The sequence below is a fragment of the Dipodomys merriami genome, unplaced genomic scaffold, assembly GCF_024711535.1.
Source record: "Dipodomys merriami isolate MVZ:Mamm:240054 unplaced genomic scaffold, mDipMer1.0.p SCAF_373, whole genome shotgun sequence".
In the NCBI taxonomy this organism is placed as follows: domain Eukaryota; kingdom Metazoa; phylum Chordata; class Mammalia; order Rodentia; family Heteromyidae; genus Dipodomys; species Dipodomys merriami.
The window spans coordinates 1,004,253-1,021,098 of NW_027205304.1; the positions used below are offsets into that span (position 1 = coordinate 1,004,253).

At 49.5% G+C, this 16,846-nt stretch overlaps 2 protein-coding genes across 6 annotated transcripts; one reads left to right on the forward strand and one right to left on the reverse strand.

The window, feature by feature from the left end:
- Positions 1-215: 215 nt before the first annotated feature.
- Positions 216-3,263, reverse strand: Cops6 (COP9 signalosome subunit 6). 2 transcript variants are annotated; one of them, XM_069989346.1, is made up of 10 exons: positions 3,157-3,263; positions 2,833-2,958; positions 2,492-2,623; positions 2,103-2,191; positions 1,957-2,019; positions 1,622-1,669; positions 947-1,061; positions 777-866; positions 602-702; positions 216-470 (listed from the first exon to the last, which is right to left on the reverse strand). In XM_069989346.1, the coding sequence occupies exons 1-10, from the start codon at positions 3,221-3,223 to the stop codon at positions 330-332; spliced, it is 972 nt and encodes a 323-aa protein (XP_069845447.1). In that variant the 5' UTR covers positions 3,224-3,263; the 3' UTR covers positions 216-329. The 2 variants fall into 2 exon arrangements, with proteins under 2 accessions (XP_069845447.1, XP_069845446.1); XM_069989345.1 differs by having other exon boundaries at positions 777-869; positions 3,157-3,262.
- A 341-nt stretch (positions 3,264-3,604) lies between these two features.
- Positions 3,605-16,536, forward strand: Znf3 (zinc finger protein 3). Of its 4 annotated transcripts, none has more exons than XM_069989348.1 (7): positions 3,605-4,253; positions 9,783-9,896; positions 10,807-10,936; positions 12,309-12,400; positions 12,588-12,714; positions 14,309-14,386; positions 14,462-16,536. In XM_069989348.1, exons 3-7 carry the CDS (start codon positions 10,882-10,884, stop codon positions 15,499-15,501), a joined length of 1,392 nt encoding a protein of 463 aa, XP_069845449.1. In that variant the 5' UTR covers positions 3,605-4,253; positions 9,783-9,896; positions 10,807-10,881; the 3' UTR covers positions 15,502-16,536. The 4 variants fall into 4 exon arrangements, with proteins under 4 accessions (XP_069845449.1, XP_069845448.1, XP_069845451.1 ...); XM_069989347.1 differs by lacking the exon at positions 3,605-4,253 and adding an exon at positions 8,858-9,119; XM_069989350.1 differs by lacking the exons at positions 3,605-4,253; positions 14,309-14,386 and adding an exon at positions 8,863-9,119.
- Positions 16,537-16,846: the final 310 nt, after the last annotated feature.

The window sequence follows — 16,846 nt, forward strand, 5'->3', positions numbered from 1 at the left end:
CCATTTTTCTATGTGAAAAACACGTCAAATGATAGCTTGGGAAAACTCAAGATGGTTCTGTGACTGAAGAAGGGGTCCTGTCAAGAGTGAACTCAAGTCACTGAAGGGTTTAGCAGTAGCTGGTGGTAATTAGGGATTCGGGCTCTGAACAAGGCTGGAACTAAGGTCCAGATTGAGACAGGGTGAGTGTAACAGAGGACAAAGCCACAGGAAGGTGCTGAGGGCTGCTCCCCCTTTATTAATGACAACAGTTTCTCTGGAGGGAGGTAGTGCCTGGCTCCTATGGACATTTACCAGTGCCCTGGGCGCGATCCCTTCAAGTGCTCTCTTCAGAAGAAGAGTCCCCGCATCCGCCTGCCGATGCCTTGTCTATCATAGAGGACGTTGAACTTGTTCACAAACTGATTCATGGTGTTGCAAGTTTTGGTGATGGTGCCAAGGTAGGCCATGAGCCCTACGTCATTGCATTGCTAGGAGGGAACAGAAAGAACCAGTTCCCCAGGGGATCCTTCACGTGAGATCCAAGGGACAGCAGTCTGTGCCTTGTCTGCAAGGACAGTCAATTCCCCCCTCCCTCTGCCATCCAAAGCTTCAGACTCACATCATAGAAGTCTGTCTTGAACTTGTCAGTGCTGAGCACCGGGAGGCAATGGCACAGAGCGTAGGCTTCCCTCAGGATCTCATGGTTAAAGGGGACCTCTCCTAAGGGCACAGAGGGGCTGCATTGACGTGGATGCGGTCACTTTCCCAGGGGAGAGAGGAAGCAACTGTCCTACCTGCTTCAGAGGCCTTGACATACTCCAAGATGAGCTTGACACGACTGTGCAGCATCTTGATCGCACTGTGCTGTGCTATCAGGTGTTCAGCTACTATGGGGCACAGGGAGAGGTGAGGTCATGTCACACACAGCACACACACCTCACTTCCAAAGAACCAACTCCCTTACCAGTGGAGTTCTCTCCACTGCCTGTTGCCGTCATTCGGGCCACATGGTCAACACCAATACGTTCAGCTTCCTCAGTGGCCAGGGTGTAGGTCAGCTCAGCAAACAGCATTGTGGCCTGCAGGGCAGAGGTTCCCGTATAGAATGAAAAGCATTTCTGTCCTTGTATTGGTGGAGCAAGCTTTACTATAATCCTAACTACCCAGAAGAATGAGACCTGAGGGCCATGGTTCAAAGCTTGGGCAGAAAAGAGGCTCTACAATTAACTAGCAAAAAGCTGGGAGTGAAGGTGTGGCTGAAGTAGTAGAGCAGGGCTGGGAAGGTGGCTCAGTGGTAGAGCACTTGCCTTGCATGCCTGAGGCCCTGGGTTCAATTCCTCAGCACCACATACGCAAAAAAGAAAAAAGACAGAAGTGGCGCTGTGGCTCAAGTGGTAGAGTGCTAGTCTGGTGAGCTGAAGAGCTGAGAGACAGCTCCCAGGCCCAGAGTTCAGGCCCCACGACCGGACCCAAAAAAAAAAAAAAAATGAAGTAGTAGAGCACCAGCCTTGAGCGCAAAAAAAGCCAGATGAGACTGAGAGTGTCTGAGTTCAAGTCCCAGAACCTGTGCACGCACACACACAGAAATCAGGAAATGAGCCAGGAGCAGGATCTGAAGATTGAAGGGGTAAGGTATTACCTCTCCATTGATTATATCAATGACAGATTCAAAAACGCTGACAGGAAGCTGTAAAGAAGAAGGGAAGAACAACTCTTACTAAAAGCAAATGCGCCTGAACCTGTATGTGCCACATAGAACACCTACCACATATTTCTCTCTCCCCTAATTTTCCTGAGAAACCAGAGGGATTATCCCCATTTTATACACTCAAATGCCTTGCTGAGCTTAAAGGACAACCCAAAGTCATACAGTGGTGGGTAAATGGCCTTCCCACAGAGATGTTGACAGTAAGTAAAACGCAGCAGGGGGTAAGGATAAAAAAAATGATAAGTGAACATGTCAGTGACACTCACATCTGTGTGCTTGGTCATAGGGTTCAGCTTAAGAAAGAGGGGGCTCTCGATTATCTCGCACACCTAGAGAGACAAGGCGTAGAAAACTCAATGCCCATTTTCTTCCCCTTAGCTGTCTGTGTTTACACACGTGTGAAGGTGTATACCTGCTTATGCACGTGGATGTCGGAGGGGTCAGGTGGCCCCCCTGTAGTATACCAACCCAGAAACTCCAGCTCCTTGAACACCTGTTTAACTGGAAAGAAAGGGGACAGAGCAAAAAAAAAGTTTCTTTAAACCATCCTTCCTTAGCCTTGAAAGTGATGGGTTTATTTTACCATCATCTCCTCCCTTAATTTAGAATATTCCTTTTCCCCTCTCCTGTCTTCTCTCAGTTTTTACTTGCTTGGGAGTGGAGGGGTGAAACCTAAAAGATGCTTCTTTTTTCTCTGGGATCTCTAGACCTTCCCCATCTACTTTTTTTTTTTTTTTTTTTGGAGAGGGGGGATTGACGCCCACCTCCCGCTCCTCTTCCCCACTTATATCCCCCTCTCACACTGCTCCTCCTTGGTGTAATAATATTCCTTGTCAATGATAATTTTCTCTTCCACGGTGTGCGACAGCAGCTCAAAGGAATTCATCACCTCGATATTTCGACCCTCCTGCTTCCCGATCAGAGCCCCGATCACTGGGGGGGGGGGGGGGAGGGGGGAGGAAGAGATCAACACAATACAGAGGTAAGGATGAGAAATCCACAACTTTTTTTTTTTCCTTTCCCTCCATCATTTGAGGGTCGGGGTCGGTTTGAACCAGGAATTGGGGGCACCGTGCGGGGAGGCATGGGTCGAGGCCGGCGCGAGGCCGCCGGGGTTGGGCGCGGGGCCCGCCCCCACTCACCCTGCACCGGCCGCCCCTCCTGGGAGCGCATGCGGATCCAGTGGTCGGAGATGTTGAGAATGACCAGGGGATGGAGAGCCACGGAAACGCTGCCGGTCACGCCGGAGGCCATCACGCTGGGGACGACTGAGGACGGAGGGAAAGGGAAGAAGGTGAGCATCCCGACCTCACGTTCTTCCCCAGGAGATTGGAAGTTGAGGACCGTGAGCAGCCCGGGCCCGGGCATTTTTCCCGTTAAGTGACCGCGGACAGAGATGTCGCCTGGAAGAACCGTAACGCACCCTAGAACGGTGTCTCCAGAAGCCGCCTCGCACGACCCGTTACCTGCTGCGTCCACCTCCATCCCGCTGCTCCCTCCGGTCCCGTTCGCTGCCGTCGCCGCCGCCGCCATTTTCCCCGCGCCCGCCAGCCCCGGACCCGCCCCCTTCCTTCTCGGCTTCCGTGGCCGGCGAGCTGCGCATGCTCAGTGTCTGCCGGGCGCTGGGAGCCGCTGGGGGGGGGGGCGGGGGAGGAGGAGGTGTAGTGAGGGTTCGCGCAAAGGATGCTGGGACCCGAATTACAGCGCGGGGTCTCGCAGGCCCCGGAGCGGATGGCTGGACCAAGTGGACGCCCCGCCCCGGTTCGGTTAAATTGAGATAAGGATGCCAGACTTCTTTTTTTTGGGGGGTCCGGTCGTGAGGCCTGAACTCTGGGCCTGGGCGCTGTCCCTCAGCTCTTCAGCTCATGGCTAGCGCTCTACCACTTGAGCCACAGCGCCACTTCCGGCTTTTTTCTTGTTGTATGTGGTGCTGAGGAATTGAACCCAGGGCCTCATGCATGCAAGGCAAGCGCTCTACCACTGAGCCACCTTCCCAGCCCCAGGATGCCAGACTTCTTTTGGTCTTTGTTGCCGGTCCTGGGGCTTGAACTCCGGGCCTGGGCGCTGTCCCTGAGCTGTTTTTGCTCTAGGCTAACGCTCTACCGCTTGAGCCACAGCACCACTTCCGGTTTTCTAGTGGTTTATTGGAGATCCGAGTCTCACGGACTTTCCTGCCCGGGCTGGCTTTAAACCGTGATCCTCAGATCTCAGCCTGCTGAGTAGCTAGGATTACAGGCGTGAGCCACCAGCGCCCGGCTTCCCTTGTGGCTTTTTTTGGGGGCTTCGAACCTTGATCCTCAGGCTCTTCACCTCCCGAGTAGCTGACAGGTGGCAGCCACGTCTGGGCGCTGGCCTAACAGCTGTTTTTCCAGTGTTTTCCGCAGCACTTCCTGCAGGCCGCAGCCGCCGCAGCACTGGGACATGGCCTCGCCTGAGCACAGCCCGGGTTTCAAGTTGAGCTGGAATCCCCTTTTTCTCCTTTCGGGATTCTTGGTGGTTTTGCTAGGTTTTCCTTTTTCGTTTTGATGTAAGAGATAGCTTCAAAGATGGTTTTCCTGGGCTGGTAAGTTCACTACAAGCTTGTAAATTCACACACAGCTCCTCCCCGCCCTCCCCACCCCACCCCCACTTTGTATCTGTTCCCCTCAGTTGATCTGAGCCATTCCTGGCTGCACTTTCCAACTCCCTAGTGCTCCAAAAGCAGGATTCACTGAGAAACATCTTGTGACAGAGGGCAAATTTGCCCCTACCCACCCAACAAGCAAAGCCATCTTATTATCTTGAAGCAAACACTTCAAAAGCTCAGAAAGACCACTGTCTGGGCCACCTGTTCAGTTTTTCACTGGTGGGAAAGCAGTAACAACTTCTCAAAGACTGAACTCATCATCTGCCAGGCTCTATTTCACCAGGACTGTTCTAGCTATGCACCCCTGCTCAGCCTCTGTCCTCAACAATTAAAAAACAGCCCAAAGACAAATTCAGCTCAGCACAGAGTCCCTTGGTCTTCCTAGTCACATCTGATTATACTTCTTTTCTCTGTTCATCAATGCTGGCACCTTTAATAGAGCTGAGTGGACATGCCTCATCTTATTGGGACCCCCAGAAATTGGGTTTTGTTTGTTTGTTTGTTTTTGCCTGAAATTTCAGTTTCATTGAGTCACTGTCTCATCATTATGTAGCCTGGGTTGGCCTGGAACTCATGGTCTTCCTGCCTCTACCTCTCATGTACAGGAATTACAGGTGTGAACCACCACATCTGACTTCTCTGAATGTTTTTTTTTTTTTTTTTGTCAGTTGTGGGGCCTGAACTCTGGGCCTGGGCACTGTTCCTCAGCTCTTCAGCTCAAGGTTAGCGCTCTACCACCTGAGCCACAGCGCCACTTCTGGCTTTTTCTGCTTATGTAGTGCTAAGGAATTGAATCCAGGGCCTCATGCATGTGAGGCAAGCACTCTACCGCTGAGCCACCTTCCCAGCCCCTTCTCTGGATTTTTAAGGTTGTTTTTTGTTGTTGTTGTTGTTGTTTTTTCTGCACCATCTTGGGAGCGGCCAAAGGGTGTTGAAATGGGAAAAGAGAAATGGAATTTTGGGTTCCTGCACGTGGCTATCCCTATCAGGTGGGCATTTATGGCTCATACCTGATATCCTAGCTACTCGGGAGGCTGAGGTTTGAGGATCAAGGTTCAAAGCCAGCTCCAGCCAGAAATTCCATGAGACTCTTATACTGAATTAACCACTAAAAAAAGCCAGAAGTGGAGCACTAGCCTTGGGCAAAACTCAGCGACAATGCCCAGGCCCTGAGTTCAAGCCCCAGGCCTAGCACAATAAAAATAAAAGATGCTTTTGCTGGGCTCTGTGAATGAACTAAAAGTTTGTCCCCCAACTTTTATCTGTCCCCTTTGATCTGAGCTGTTCTCTGCTTCAGTCACTTTACAATCTCTCTGGGCTCCAGGAAAAGTAGTATCTTGTAACAAAAGGCAAATTGCTCTTCAAACAAGCAATGCCATTTTCTTATCATCTTAAAAAGAAGACAGCCACGTACTCAGGAGAACATATGCTAGGCAACTTGTTCCTGCTACAAAGGTAAAGTGATAACTTCCCTGGAATTCCTTCAGAGACAAAGACTGAGCTAATGGTCAATGGGGACTATGCCTATGACTTGGGACTGTTTTAACTTTGCATGCCTTTGTCATACTCTGCCCCCAATTCTACTGAACCTGAGGCCAGTGTCAGTACCACTGGCTGAAGATGAACTCAAGTGCTGTCTTGCCTTGGCTGCCGTGTAATAAATCTTTCTCCGCCTTGGCATGTAGGGGCAAGTGGCCAGACCTAATGTGGGACTCCTGGACTTTGGACCTGAGATTTAAAAACCAGTTTCAGCCTCTATACAGAAGAGTTCTTTCAGAACTAGAAGAAACTGGAAAAGCCCCAGCTTATGCCTCACCAATGTGTAGTATCTGTTTGGGTAGAAAGGCAAGGAAAACAGGGAGACCACCAGGCACTGGTGGCTCATGCCTATAATCCTAGCTACTCAGGAAGCTGAGATCTGAGGATCACGGTTCAAAACCAGCCAGGCAGGAAAGGCCGTGAGACTCATCTCCACCAGAAAACTGAAAGTGGCATTGTGACTCCAGTGGTAGAGAGCTTGCCTTGAGCTGAAGAGCTCAGGGGTAGCACCCAGGCCTAGAGTTCAAGCCCCACAACCAAAACCAACAAAAGCCAGCTCAGTCAGGAAAGTCAACCTTGAGCATAAACCTTCAAATGCAAACACTGAGGGATAGCACCTAGACCCTGAGTTCAAGCCCCAGTGTACTCACACACACACACAAATAAATAAAAAATAAAAAACAACCCAGTCCCAGGTCATAGACATGGCCTGGTTGACAATTAGTTCAGCCTTTGTTTCTAGAGGGTTATCACTTTATCACTTGAGGCAGTTGTCTCTCCTGAGCTTTTTGGTTGTTCTGTCTCTGTCTCTCTCTTTGCCAGTTGTGGGGCTTGAACTCGGCCTGAGTGCTGTCCCTGAGCTCTTCAGCTCAAGGTGAGCTTTGAGCTTTCTACTACTTGAGCCAGTGTGCCATTTCCGGTTTTCTGGTGTTTATTGGAGATAAGAGTCTCACCGACTTTTCTGCATGGGCTGGCTTTGAACTGTGATCCTCAGATCTCAGCCTCCTGAGTAGTTAGGATTACAGGTGTGAACCACTGGTGCCCGGCTGGCTGTTCCCTTTTATGACTATAAAAAGGCACTGCCTGTCTGTGGGATAGATTGCCTTTGTCCCTAAACAAATTGTGACTCTTTCCTGTAGCCCAGGATCATTGTAAAGTAACTACTTAAGAGGATGGCTGGGGTCAAAGAGCACAGATGCTGTCAGGGAAAAGGATGGATTGGAAAAGGCGAAAAGAATGAAAGCAGGTAGAGACACCCACCTCAACAGATCAGATCAACTTTAATGTTGAAGTGGGACGCCATGGTGAGAAGAGATAGGAGACATGAGATGTGCTGGGGGGCCAGGGGTAAAGGGACTTAATTAGGGTCTTGGGCGAAAGGTGGCTGGAAGGTACAAAAAGTTCCAAGATAGGCTTTGCAAGTTTGTGGTTTGGGCCTGAAGAAATATGTGCCAGCCTGGTTTGGGGAGTCTATTATGCAAATCCACTGAGCAGGTCCTGGTTCAGCCCTGCTTTAGGGAATTCAGGAACCTGTACTTGCAGGGGCGAGTAGGGTGGTAGGAAAGTGGACTTTCATACTGTTCGGATTGCAGATTCCCATTAGATACAAGAGGGTATGTGGGGGGGGGGAGGCTCGGTTTTTATCTTCATTTTAGTGAATTTTCAGACCCAGCAAAACCATATTTTAAGTTGCTTCTTACCTAAGGGTTGAAGGTCTCAGTTACTCAGGATATTATAACATTTCATTTTGTGTAGAATTGGCAGGGTTCATGGAAGGCATAAAGGCAGGCGTAGCCCATCAACCTCACCTTTTACCCACATTCTTTCGTCCATTCCTATATTCCACTTGGCAGGGATTTTTTTTGGGGGGGGGTCACAGTTCTCTGGGGCTTGAACTCAGGTTCTGATCTGTCTTGCTTAGCTTTTCACTCAAGGCTGGTTCTCTGCCACTTGAGCCACAGCTCCACTTTCAGATTTTTTTTTTGGTTAATTGGAGATAAATTTTGTCTTACTGATTTTCCTTCCTGGGCTGGCTTCCATCCATGATCCTCAGATCCCTGCCTCCTGAATAGTTAGGATTACAGGCATAAGCCTGGTTTAGGAGTTATTGTTTGCATTAACAAATTATTATTATTGTATTTTATGATATTAAAGTTTTTCAAATTTGTTGCAGATGTGAGAACCTGAGGGGCAGGAAGTCACGCCCATGCTGGTGGCATCATCACCCATGCCAGGCTGCTGGGGTGCAGGGCATCAAAGGAGGGGGCACCTGTTAGAGAGTGGAAGGGGTTCCAGAGAGGGGAGATAGAGGAGACACCGCAAGAGACGCTGCAAGAGATGCGCCTCCAGGAGCGGAGCAGTACTCAGGCTCTCCTCTGGTCTGAGCTGGAGGAGAGGCCTGAGAGCCCTGGTAGGTAGAGAGGCCCCGGGAAGGCCCAGGCTGGCAGAGAGGCCTGCGGAGATTGGAGAGGCTTGAGGAGAGGCAGAGACGCCTGTGGGAAGGAGGAAAAATGAAAAAAAAAAAAAAAAAACGCCCCCCTTGAAGGTTGCAGCTGCTCCTAGGTTTTTGTTGTTGTTATTGTTGTTTTTTGTCAGTCGTCGGGCCTGAACTCGGCCTGGGTGCTGTCCCTCAGCTCTTCAGCTCAAGACTAGTGGTCTACTACTTGAGCCTCAGCACCACTTCCTGCATTTTCTGTGTCTGTGGTACTGAGTTATCAACCCAGGGCTTCATGCGTGCTAGGCAGGCACTCTACCACTAGGCCACATTCCAGCCCCTGCTCTTAGTTCTAAAGGAACCAGGACAGGATTGCAGACTAATAAGACTCCTTTGTCACCTTTAACCGTGCCTGCGTGGATTTTCTTGCTCGCAGGTCGTTATACAGACCTCTCTCTTGGGGCCGATGCGAGGCTGACTCCTTCGTTCTCATACCGGGAGGGGTGGGGGAGTTCTCAAGCATGCACACTGCCTCTAGGAGGGCTCCCCACTCTCCCCCGCCCCCCAACCCCCGCGGCGCTGTGCCCTTCCACATCCGGCCAGTAGGTGGCGCGCCTCGCGCCGCAGATAGGCCTCCGGAGCCAGCTAACCACCAAGAGGTGAAAACCTCCGAGGTTCCTAGAGAGACCACGTGGGGGTGGGGGGGGCGGAGGGGAAAGGATGGTGCAAAGGACGACCCGGAGGCGAAAGGCGGGAGCTTCCGTTCTTTGTTCTGTCCCCAGTGCGTGGGTCCGAGGCAGGGTCCAGCGGGGCCTGGTCCCGGCCCCAGGGTGAGTCCCGGGGGGTCGCGAGTGGGCGGAGGGAGGTGCTGGTCCGGGGCGGCCCGGGGCGGGGTGCGGGGGTCCCCGCTTCCCTCCGGGGCTCCCCCGGGAGGCCCTGCGTGTCGAGGGCCCTGGGTTCCTGGGTGGCGGCGCTTGAACTCGGTGCCTGGCCTCTGCCCCTGATTTTTCTGGTTTTTTCCTCCAGGCGAGCGCTCTACTGCTTGAGCCACAGCTCCACTCCCAGGTTTTTGGTGTTCATTAGCAATAAGAGTCTCCCAGACTTTCCTGCCCTTGGCTGGCTTTGAACCACGATCCTCAGATCTCGGCTTCCAGAATAGAGAGGCTGAGTTTACAGGAATGAGCCACCAGCACCTGGCCATTTGTGGGGCTGGGGAGGTAGCTCAGTGGTAGAGCGCTTGCCTTGCATGCATGAGGCCCTGGGTTCGATTCCTCAGCACCACATAAGCAGAAAAAGCTGGAAGTGGCACTGTGGCTCAAGTGGTAGAGCGCTAGCCTTGAACTGCAGAGCTGAGGGACAGCGCCCAGACCTAGAGTTCAGGCTCCACAACCGACAAAAAAAAGAAGTGTTTATTAACCTACATGGGCTTCCCCTTTGTTCTAAGTATCTAGGTTAGAAATAAAGTTGACACAGTTGTTTCATTTTTCATTCAGCATTGGCATTAACCGAAGTCAGAAGTGCCAGGAACTGAACAGAGTCTGCCACATTCTACTTTGGGTCTTCTGAGAACTGACTCCAACGAAGGAAGGAAAAAAAGGGTCGAACAGGTAAATTTTGCACTGCCCTCTTCACTTCCTGGTGGTCTGTCTTTAGTCCCCATGAGTATCTAAGGTGTGGGCTTGGCAGCAGGGCAGGGGAATGGCCTTGCCTGGACCTGAAACTGAGGGGTGCAATGAAGAGTTTCTTTCAGTGAGTAAAATTATTTTCTCATGCCAACATTGGCAATTTGTTCTCAACAATATGCCTTTGAGTTCCAGCTTTGCTTGAGCCTTGAGCCTATTGTGAGGGGGCCATGGCCTGCCTTTTACTTGTCTCTCTGAAGAGGGGGTTCTTTTGTGTGTGTGCTTGTTTGGGGGCTTGACCTCTTACATTCCACTTAGTGTTAACCTCTCATGGTTGGTACTCTACCATTTGAGTCAAATTCCGTCAGGCTTTTTGCTGGTTAACTGGAGATAAGACTCATGGATCTGGGGTTGGAAGGTAGCTCAGTGGTAGAGTGCTTGCCTTGCATGCACAAGCCCTTAGGTTCAATTCCTCAGCACCACAAGAGCAGAAAAGATGGGAAATGGCACTGTGGCTCAAGTGGTAGAGCGCTAGCTGAAGAGCTGAGGGACAGTGCCCAGGCCCAGAGTTCAGGCCCCTTGACAGACATTAAAAAAAAAAAAAAAATCATGGATTCGTCTGCCCAGGTTGGCTACAAATGCAGTCTTCAGATGTCAGCCTCCTGAGTAGCAGGGATGACAGGCATAGCCACCAGGACTTGGCACAGTCTGACTTTTTGTGCTTACAGTTACCAAAGTGTTGATGTGGGTGCCAAAATGGGGTATCATGGGAACCTTGGGCAGTTTTTTGTGGTCCTCTTATTACAGAGGCTAGTCTTTTCTCTGCCTTCCCTGGGTAGTACCAGAAGTGCTCGCTGCCTGTCTATCTGTGAACTTTGAATTCTTGCTTCTGCAGTGCTTCCTCATTCTCAGAGCCTGTGTCCTGCCAAGTCTGCACGTGAGGAGATTAACTGAGTGCCCAGCCCGACCCATGGAAACTCAAGCTGATCATGTACCTCAGGAACCTCAGGCCTTGCTGGAGAGTGGTGAGAATAGGGGTCATTCTTTACACAACTTTCTAAAGAAAAAAATGTGAGAACTCTGGCTCCTTCTGCCTCAGCCTCCCAAGTGCTGGGATCGTAGGTGTGTACTGCCATACAGGGCATCTTCCATCCTTTTATTCAGTCAACCATCATGTATTGAAATCCTTCCCTCATGGGGTATTGTCTGACTAGTAGAATCCAGATGGGCATAAGGCACTGAAGTAACCCAGCTTAGTGGGAGGATACTGACTCTACTTAACCATTAATTCTAATTAATGTCAGCCTGATAGTTTTTTACAACTGGCACATTTTGGAAGAGTTGTGGCTTACTGAACAAGATTAAGAACATTTAGGGGTTGGTGGCATATCTCTGTTGGTAAGAGCACTAGCAAAGCATCAGGTACTAAGTTCAAGTCCTGGTCTTGAATCTAAAAAAAGAAAAGAAAACTGATATGTCTTGAATTTTTCAGGAATTCTTCAACAGCCAAGTTCAATCATGATTGTTCTTCTATTGCTCTTCAAAATAGCTTTGAGAATAGGCTGTTGGGGATCATACTGTGGATCAGAAGCAGGGATGCATAGGAAGCCACTAAAACATAATTGTGCTTTTTCTTCATTTTTATTGGTAGTACTGGGGTTTGAGCTCAGGGTCTTGTGCTTGCTAGGCAGGTACTCTTACCACTTGAGCCATGCCCTAATCTCCTAGTTTTAGAATTACCTTGAAAAGCAAAGCATTTAAGGCCGTTTTTGGCAGGTCAAGTATGGTCTGGTGGTTTTGCCTCTAAAGACAGACATGGGAACTTAAGACCTGGAGGAGTTGTATGCACTATCACAGAAACAGACAACACTTGTAGAGCATAGATTTGATCTGGAAACGGAGAACAAGGATGATAGCTGTGGGCTTTCTAACAGGGATGGGAAAAAAAAAAAAAAAAAAGCTGCTGCTGCTGTTTGTTTTTTTGTGATGCAAGAGTTTGAGGTGGTGGTAGGGACTTGTAGCCTGTTCCAGGCCCAGGTTGGGGGCAGGAGGTGACAAGAATACAGGAGGCACTGTGGTTCATGCCTATAATCCCAGCTACTCAGGAGGCTGAGATCTGAGGATTATGGTTCAAAACCAGCCTATGAAAGTCAGTGAGACTCTTATCTCCTGTTAACCAGCAAAGAACTGCAAGTGGAGGTGTATGGCTCAAGTATAGAAAACCAGCCTTGAGCAAAAATGCCAAGCAAGATCATGGGGCTGAGTTCAAGGCTCAGTACTGACACACATCAACCAAAAAGAATAGAGGAGTCATGAAAGCAGGACCTGGGTAGTTGTGTGGAGAAATGACCAGAAGCCAGAGGACCTGCACTCATCCTGGGCCCTGTTGTTCTTCAGCTATTCCTTCCTCTGAAGTTCCCGCCTTTCCTGACAAGGACAGTCTTGGAGACAAAGTGTTGGCAGCTGCATTCCTGAAGACCAAGTCTCAGGTGAGCTGTGGGGCCCTTCATGATTTCCTTCCTGGCCTGTGGAGCGCCCTAGACTGATGGCACCATCAGCACCGTGGGCCTTCCCTGCGGAATCCATCGTGGGCTCTGTCTCCTGCCTCTGACCTCTACCCACTTCCTACCAAGGGGTCGTCCCGCCCCATCTGGAAACCTGTGACTGTGTCTCTAGGAGTTGGTGACATTTGAGGATGTGGCTGTGTACTTCATCAGGAAGGAGTGGAAGCGCTTGGAGCCTGCGCAGAGGAGTCTGTACAGGGACGTGATGCTGGAGAATTACAGGAACGTGTTCTCACTGGGTGAGGAGCGTACCTTCCCTGCCCAGCTCCGCAGTTGGTGGCCTCCTCCCTTTGCTACTAGCAGTCTAGTTACTGAAAACAGTAGCTGCTGATGGAACATCCTGATAAAAACCAGTGTAACTTACATTTATGCAGTAACTAACAGCTTATAAAGAGTTTTTATATTTTCATTTAGTCTATCCTTGAGATAGTTTAGAATTAACTTTGTTTTTGTTAAAGCAGTTCTGGGGTTTGAACTCAAGTTTGCTAGGCAGGTGTTGTACCACTTGACCCACACACTTCTATCCACTCTCCCACTTCTTAAATTACCTTCAAATATTTGCACAAGGGGAGCTGGGTGCCAGGTCTGTAATCCTAGTTACTCAAGAGGTATGAGATAGGACAATCTCCGTTAAGATCATCCTGAACAGACAGCTCTGAGACTTTTCTTTTCTTCTTTTTTTTTTTTTTTGCCAGTCCTGGGACTTGAAGTCAGGGCCTGAGCTATGGTCCCTGAGCCTCTCTGGTCAAGGCTAGCACTACCACTTGAGCTACAGCAACACTTCAGCTTTTCTGTTTATATGGTACTGAGGAATCGAACCCAGGGCTTCATGCATGCTTCATGCAACCCAGCCTCAATCTCTGAGACTCTTATCTCCATTTAACCAGCAAAAGGCCAGAAGTGGAGGTGTGGTTCAAGTGGTTGAGCACCAGCTGTGAGCAAAAAGCCGAGCTAGCGGGCAAGGCCCAGAGTTCAAGCCCAGTATCATGTGTACACATGCACACCACACACACACATCATACAAGTTAGTTTTTGAGATGGAATCTTACTAACTTGGTGCTTTGGCTGGCTTTGAGCTGCAGTCTTTCCAGTCTCTGCTTCCTGAGTAGCTAAGGGTATATAGGCATGTACCACTCTGCTGGCCCTATTCTCATTTTATGGATGAGGAAAGGGAGGTCAGAGATCTGCCCTTGTGTATAGTTTCAGAGCCTGGTGATTGTAAAGTTCTAGCCCCAGGCTTTTCACTCAAAATCTAGTTACTCGTGTGTGTGTGTGTGTGTGTGTGTGTGTGTGTGTGTGTGTGTGTGTGTGTGTGTGTGTGTGTATTTCTGAACAGGTGGGATTCTCCTGTGTCAACATGAATGTTCTGGAACTCTTGGGTTTACTCGTGTGTGTGTGTGTGTGTGTGTGTGTGTGTGTGTGTGTGTGTGTGTGTGTGTGTGTGTGTGTGTATTTCTGAACAGGTGGGATTCTCCTGTGTCAACATGAATGTTCTGGAACTCTTGGGTCCTCTGTTACCCCTAGGCACCTCCTGCTTTGTTTAGTACCTTGCTCTTACAGAAATGTGAACTTTTGTGAGTGTGCAGGTCCTGAGGCTTGAACTCAGACTGAGTTCTGTCCCTTAGCTTTTATGTTCAAGGCTAGCTCTCTGTCACTTGAGCCACAGTTCCACTTAGTGGTTAATTGGAAATAAGAGTCTCAGACTTTATTGCTCCCACTGGCTTTGAACCACAATCCTCAGATCTCAGCCTCTTGAATAGCTAGGATTACAGGCATAAGCCATTGGCACCTGGCCTTCCTGTTTTTTAACCCAGTTGTCTTACTTTGCTCTAGCTCCATGCACTGGACATAAACCTCTTTGCAGGCCTACAAGAGGCTGCACGCGCTGTTATCTTTACACACGCCAGTCACGTGAGCGCCCTGTCCTCTGACATCTGTTCCTTTTCCTACAAGGACCCGGTGACATTTCGATTTCTTATTGTCCAGATGGTGAGTCGAGAACTGAAAACGATGAAGGAATTTCCGAAGCTTCAGGATCCCATGGAATGCTATTGGGAAGATTCCAGAAGGATATTGCTCAGGGTCTTAAGTATGAAGAAGCTTATGGACAAGAACTCAGTCTCAAAAGGCAACTGGGGAACTCAACTGGTGAGAGACTGAACAGGAAAATCCAGGAGTTTGGTCAAGTGACAGTTGAGGAGAAGCTGACCCCCACAGGGGAGAGAAGCGAGAAATACAGTGAGTTTGGGAGCAGCCTCCTCTCACAGCAGCGACTTCCTACGGGGGACAGACCCCATAAGTGTGATGAATGTAGCAAGAGCTTTAACCGAACTTCGGACCTCATTCAGCACCAGAGGATCCACACCGGGGAGAAGCCGTATGAATGTAGTGAGTGTGGCAAGGCCTTCAGCCAGAGTTCACACCTCATCCAGCACCAGCGCATCCACACGGGTGAGAAGCCGTACGAGTGCCAGGACTGTGGGAAGACCTTCAGCTGCAGCTCCGCCCTCATCCTGCACCGGAGGATTCACACAGGGGAGAAGCCGTATGAGTGCCACGAGTGTGGGAAGACCTTCAGCTGGAGCTCCACACTCACGCACCACCAGCGCATCCACACTGGTGAGAAGCCCTATGCATGCAATGAGTGTGGGAAAGCCTTCAGCAGGAGCTCCACGCTCATCCACCACCAGAGAATCCACACTGGAGAAAAACCTTATGAATGTAACGAGTGCGGCAAGGCCTTTAGCCAGAGCTCGCACCTCTACCAGCACCAGAGGATCCACACTGGAGAGAAGCCCTACGAATGTATGGAGTGTGGAGGGAAGTTTACCTACAGCTCAGGCCTTATTCAGCATCAGAGAATCCACACAGGGGAGAATCCCTATGAATGTAGCGAGTGTGGAAAAGCCTTCAGGTATAGCTCAGCGCTTGTCCGCCATCAGAGGATTCACACTGGAGAGAAGCCTTTGAATGGAATGAGTCTGAGCAAAAGTTCTCTCGGGGTTCCTGCTGAATTAAATGTCTGAGCATTTACACGAAAGAGCCACAAACTCGATCGCCCGCAAGGGCTCTGGCTCTATCAACAACTTAGGGTGTGCCCTTCCGCCTCATACCTTTCACTTCAGAGAATGAAGGAGTGGGTTGGGAAAATCTTGGCACACTGACTGGCAGATGCCAGCCTTGAAAAGTTGTGAGACACAACAGATTCAGGGCTGGGGATGGAAGGAGGCTTGGGGACCAGCCACCCCTTTTTGGAAGGGTGTTTGCACTAAACCATTTTTATCACATCACAGAAGCCTTCCTTTCCAAGGTAGGGATGCAAACATACTAGAAAGGAGATTTCAAAGATTCTATTAGTTGGAGTCAGTAGAGTGAGCACAAAAAGTGGAAAGAATATTCTTGGTCCTGATTGCTAGGAAGGAGGATAGAAGCTGGATTTCAAAGCCATTGTCCGCCATCCAGCTTCAAGATTTAGCAAGGAACATGCTGCTTTGTTTTCTGATTTGGCTAATAGTACAAACTTGGTGCTGAGGGATTTAATTTATTAAGAGGAAAAAACCCCAAAAGATTTTCCAATGATCTGTGATCTGCTCTTAGAGCAAGAAGACCCCATTTCAAGGGCAGTCTGGCAATCCACTAGGCCCTCGTCCTTCCTGTGATAGAGGAACTGAGGAGGAAGTTCTGTGCAGTGAAGAACTTGAGGAGGGAAGAGCTTGAGCTTTGGCCTTCCCTCTGTCCTTGCCTCCTGGTATGAAAAGTGATTCTAATGGTAACCTCCTTACTAAGGATGCTTTCAAAGAGCCCACTCAGCCAGCACACCCCGCTCTGTCCCTTCTAACACCTAACTGCAGCTCAATCTCTTCTGACCTCACCAGCCCAGGATGAATACAAATAGAGCAAATAAGGAAGGCACCTTGGACAAGGGTTCTTTCTCGCTGGGTTAGGATGGTGCTTCTGGAGTATTTCTGACCCAGGAGATCACCTTCTGTCACCTTCCATTTTCCACCTGCTCCTCCTGTAGCATAAATGAAATGCACTATTAAAACAATAGTTTTTCAGGAGACTGAGTGTGTTTTTGTGCAAGGGCCAAATTCCACTTAAAACAACACCAACTATTAGATTCTAAAAGAGTCTTTAAGGATTTTTACAGATAACTTTTTATCTACAAAGTTACAGTCGCCTTCAAGTCACATTTAGGAGTTTGTGGTAATGCATTCTGTATGGTTCAGTAGGAAAGGGAAAAAAAAAAAAACTTGTTGGGTAGCAATTCTGATTTTTTTGGTAGAATCTGGAACTTACCTTTCTCTGAGTAGCTTGGACTGCAGGTGTGAGCCATTAGCGTATGGCTTACCTGCTAGTGTGAGTTTTTCC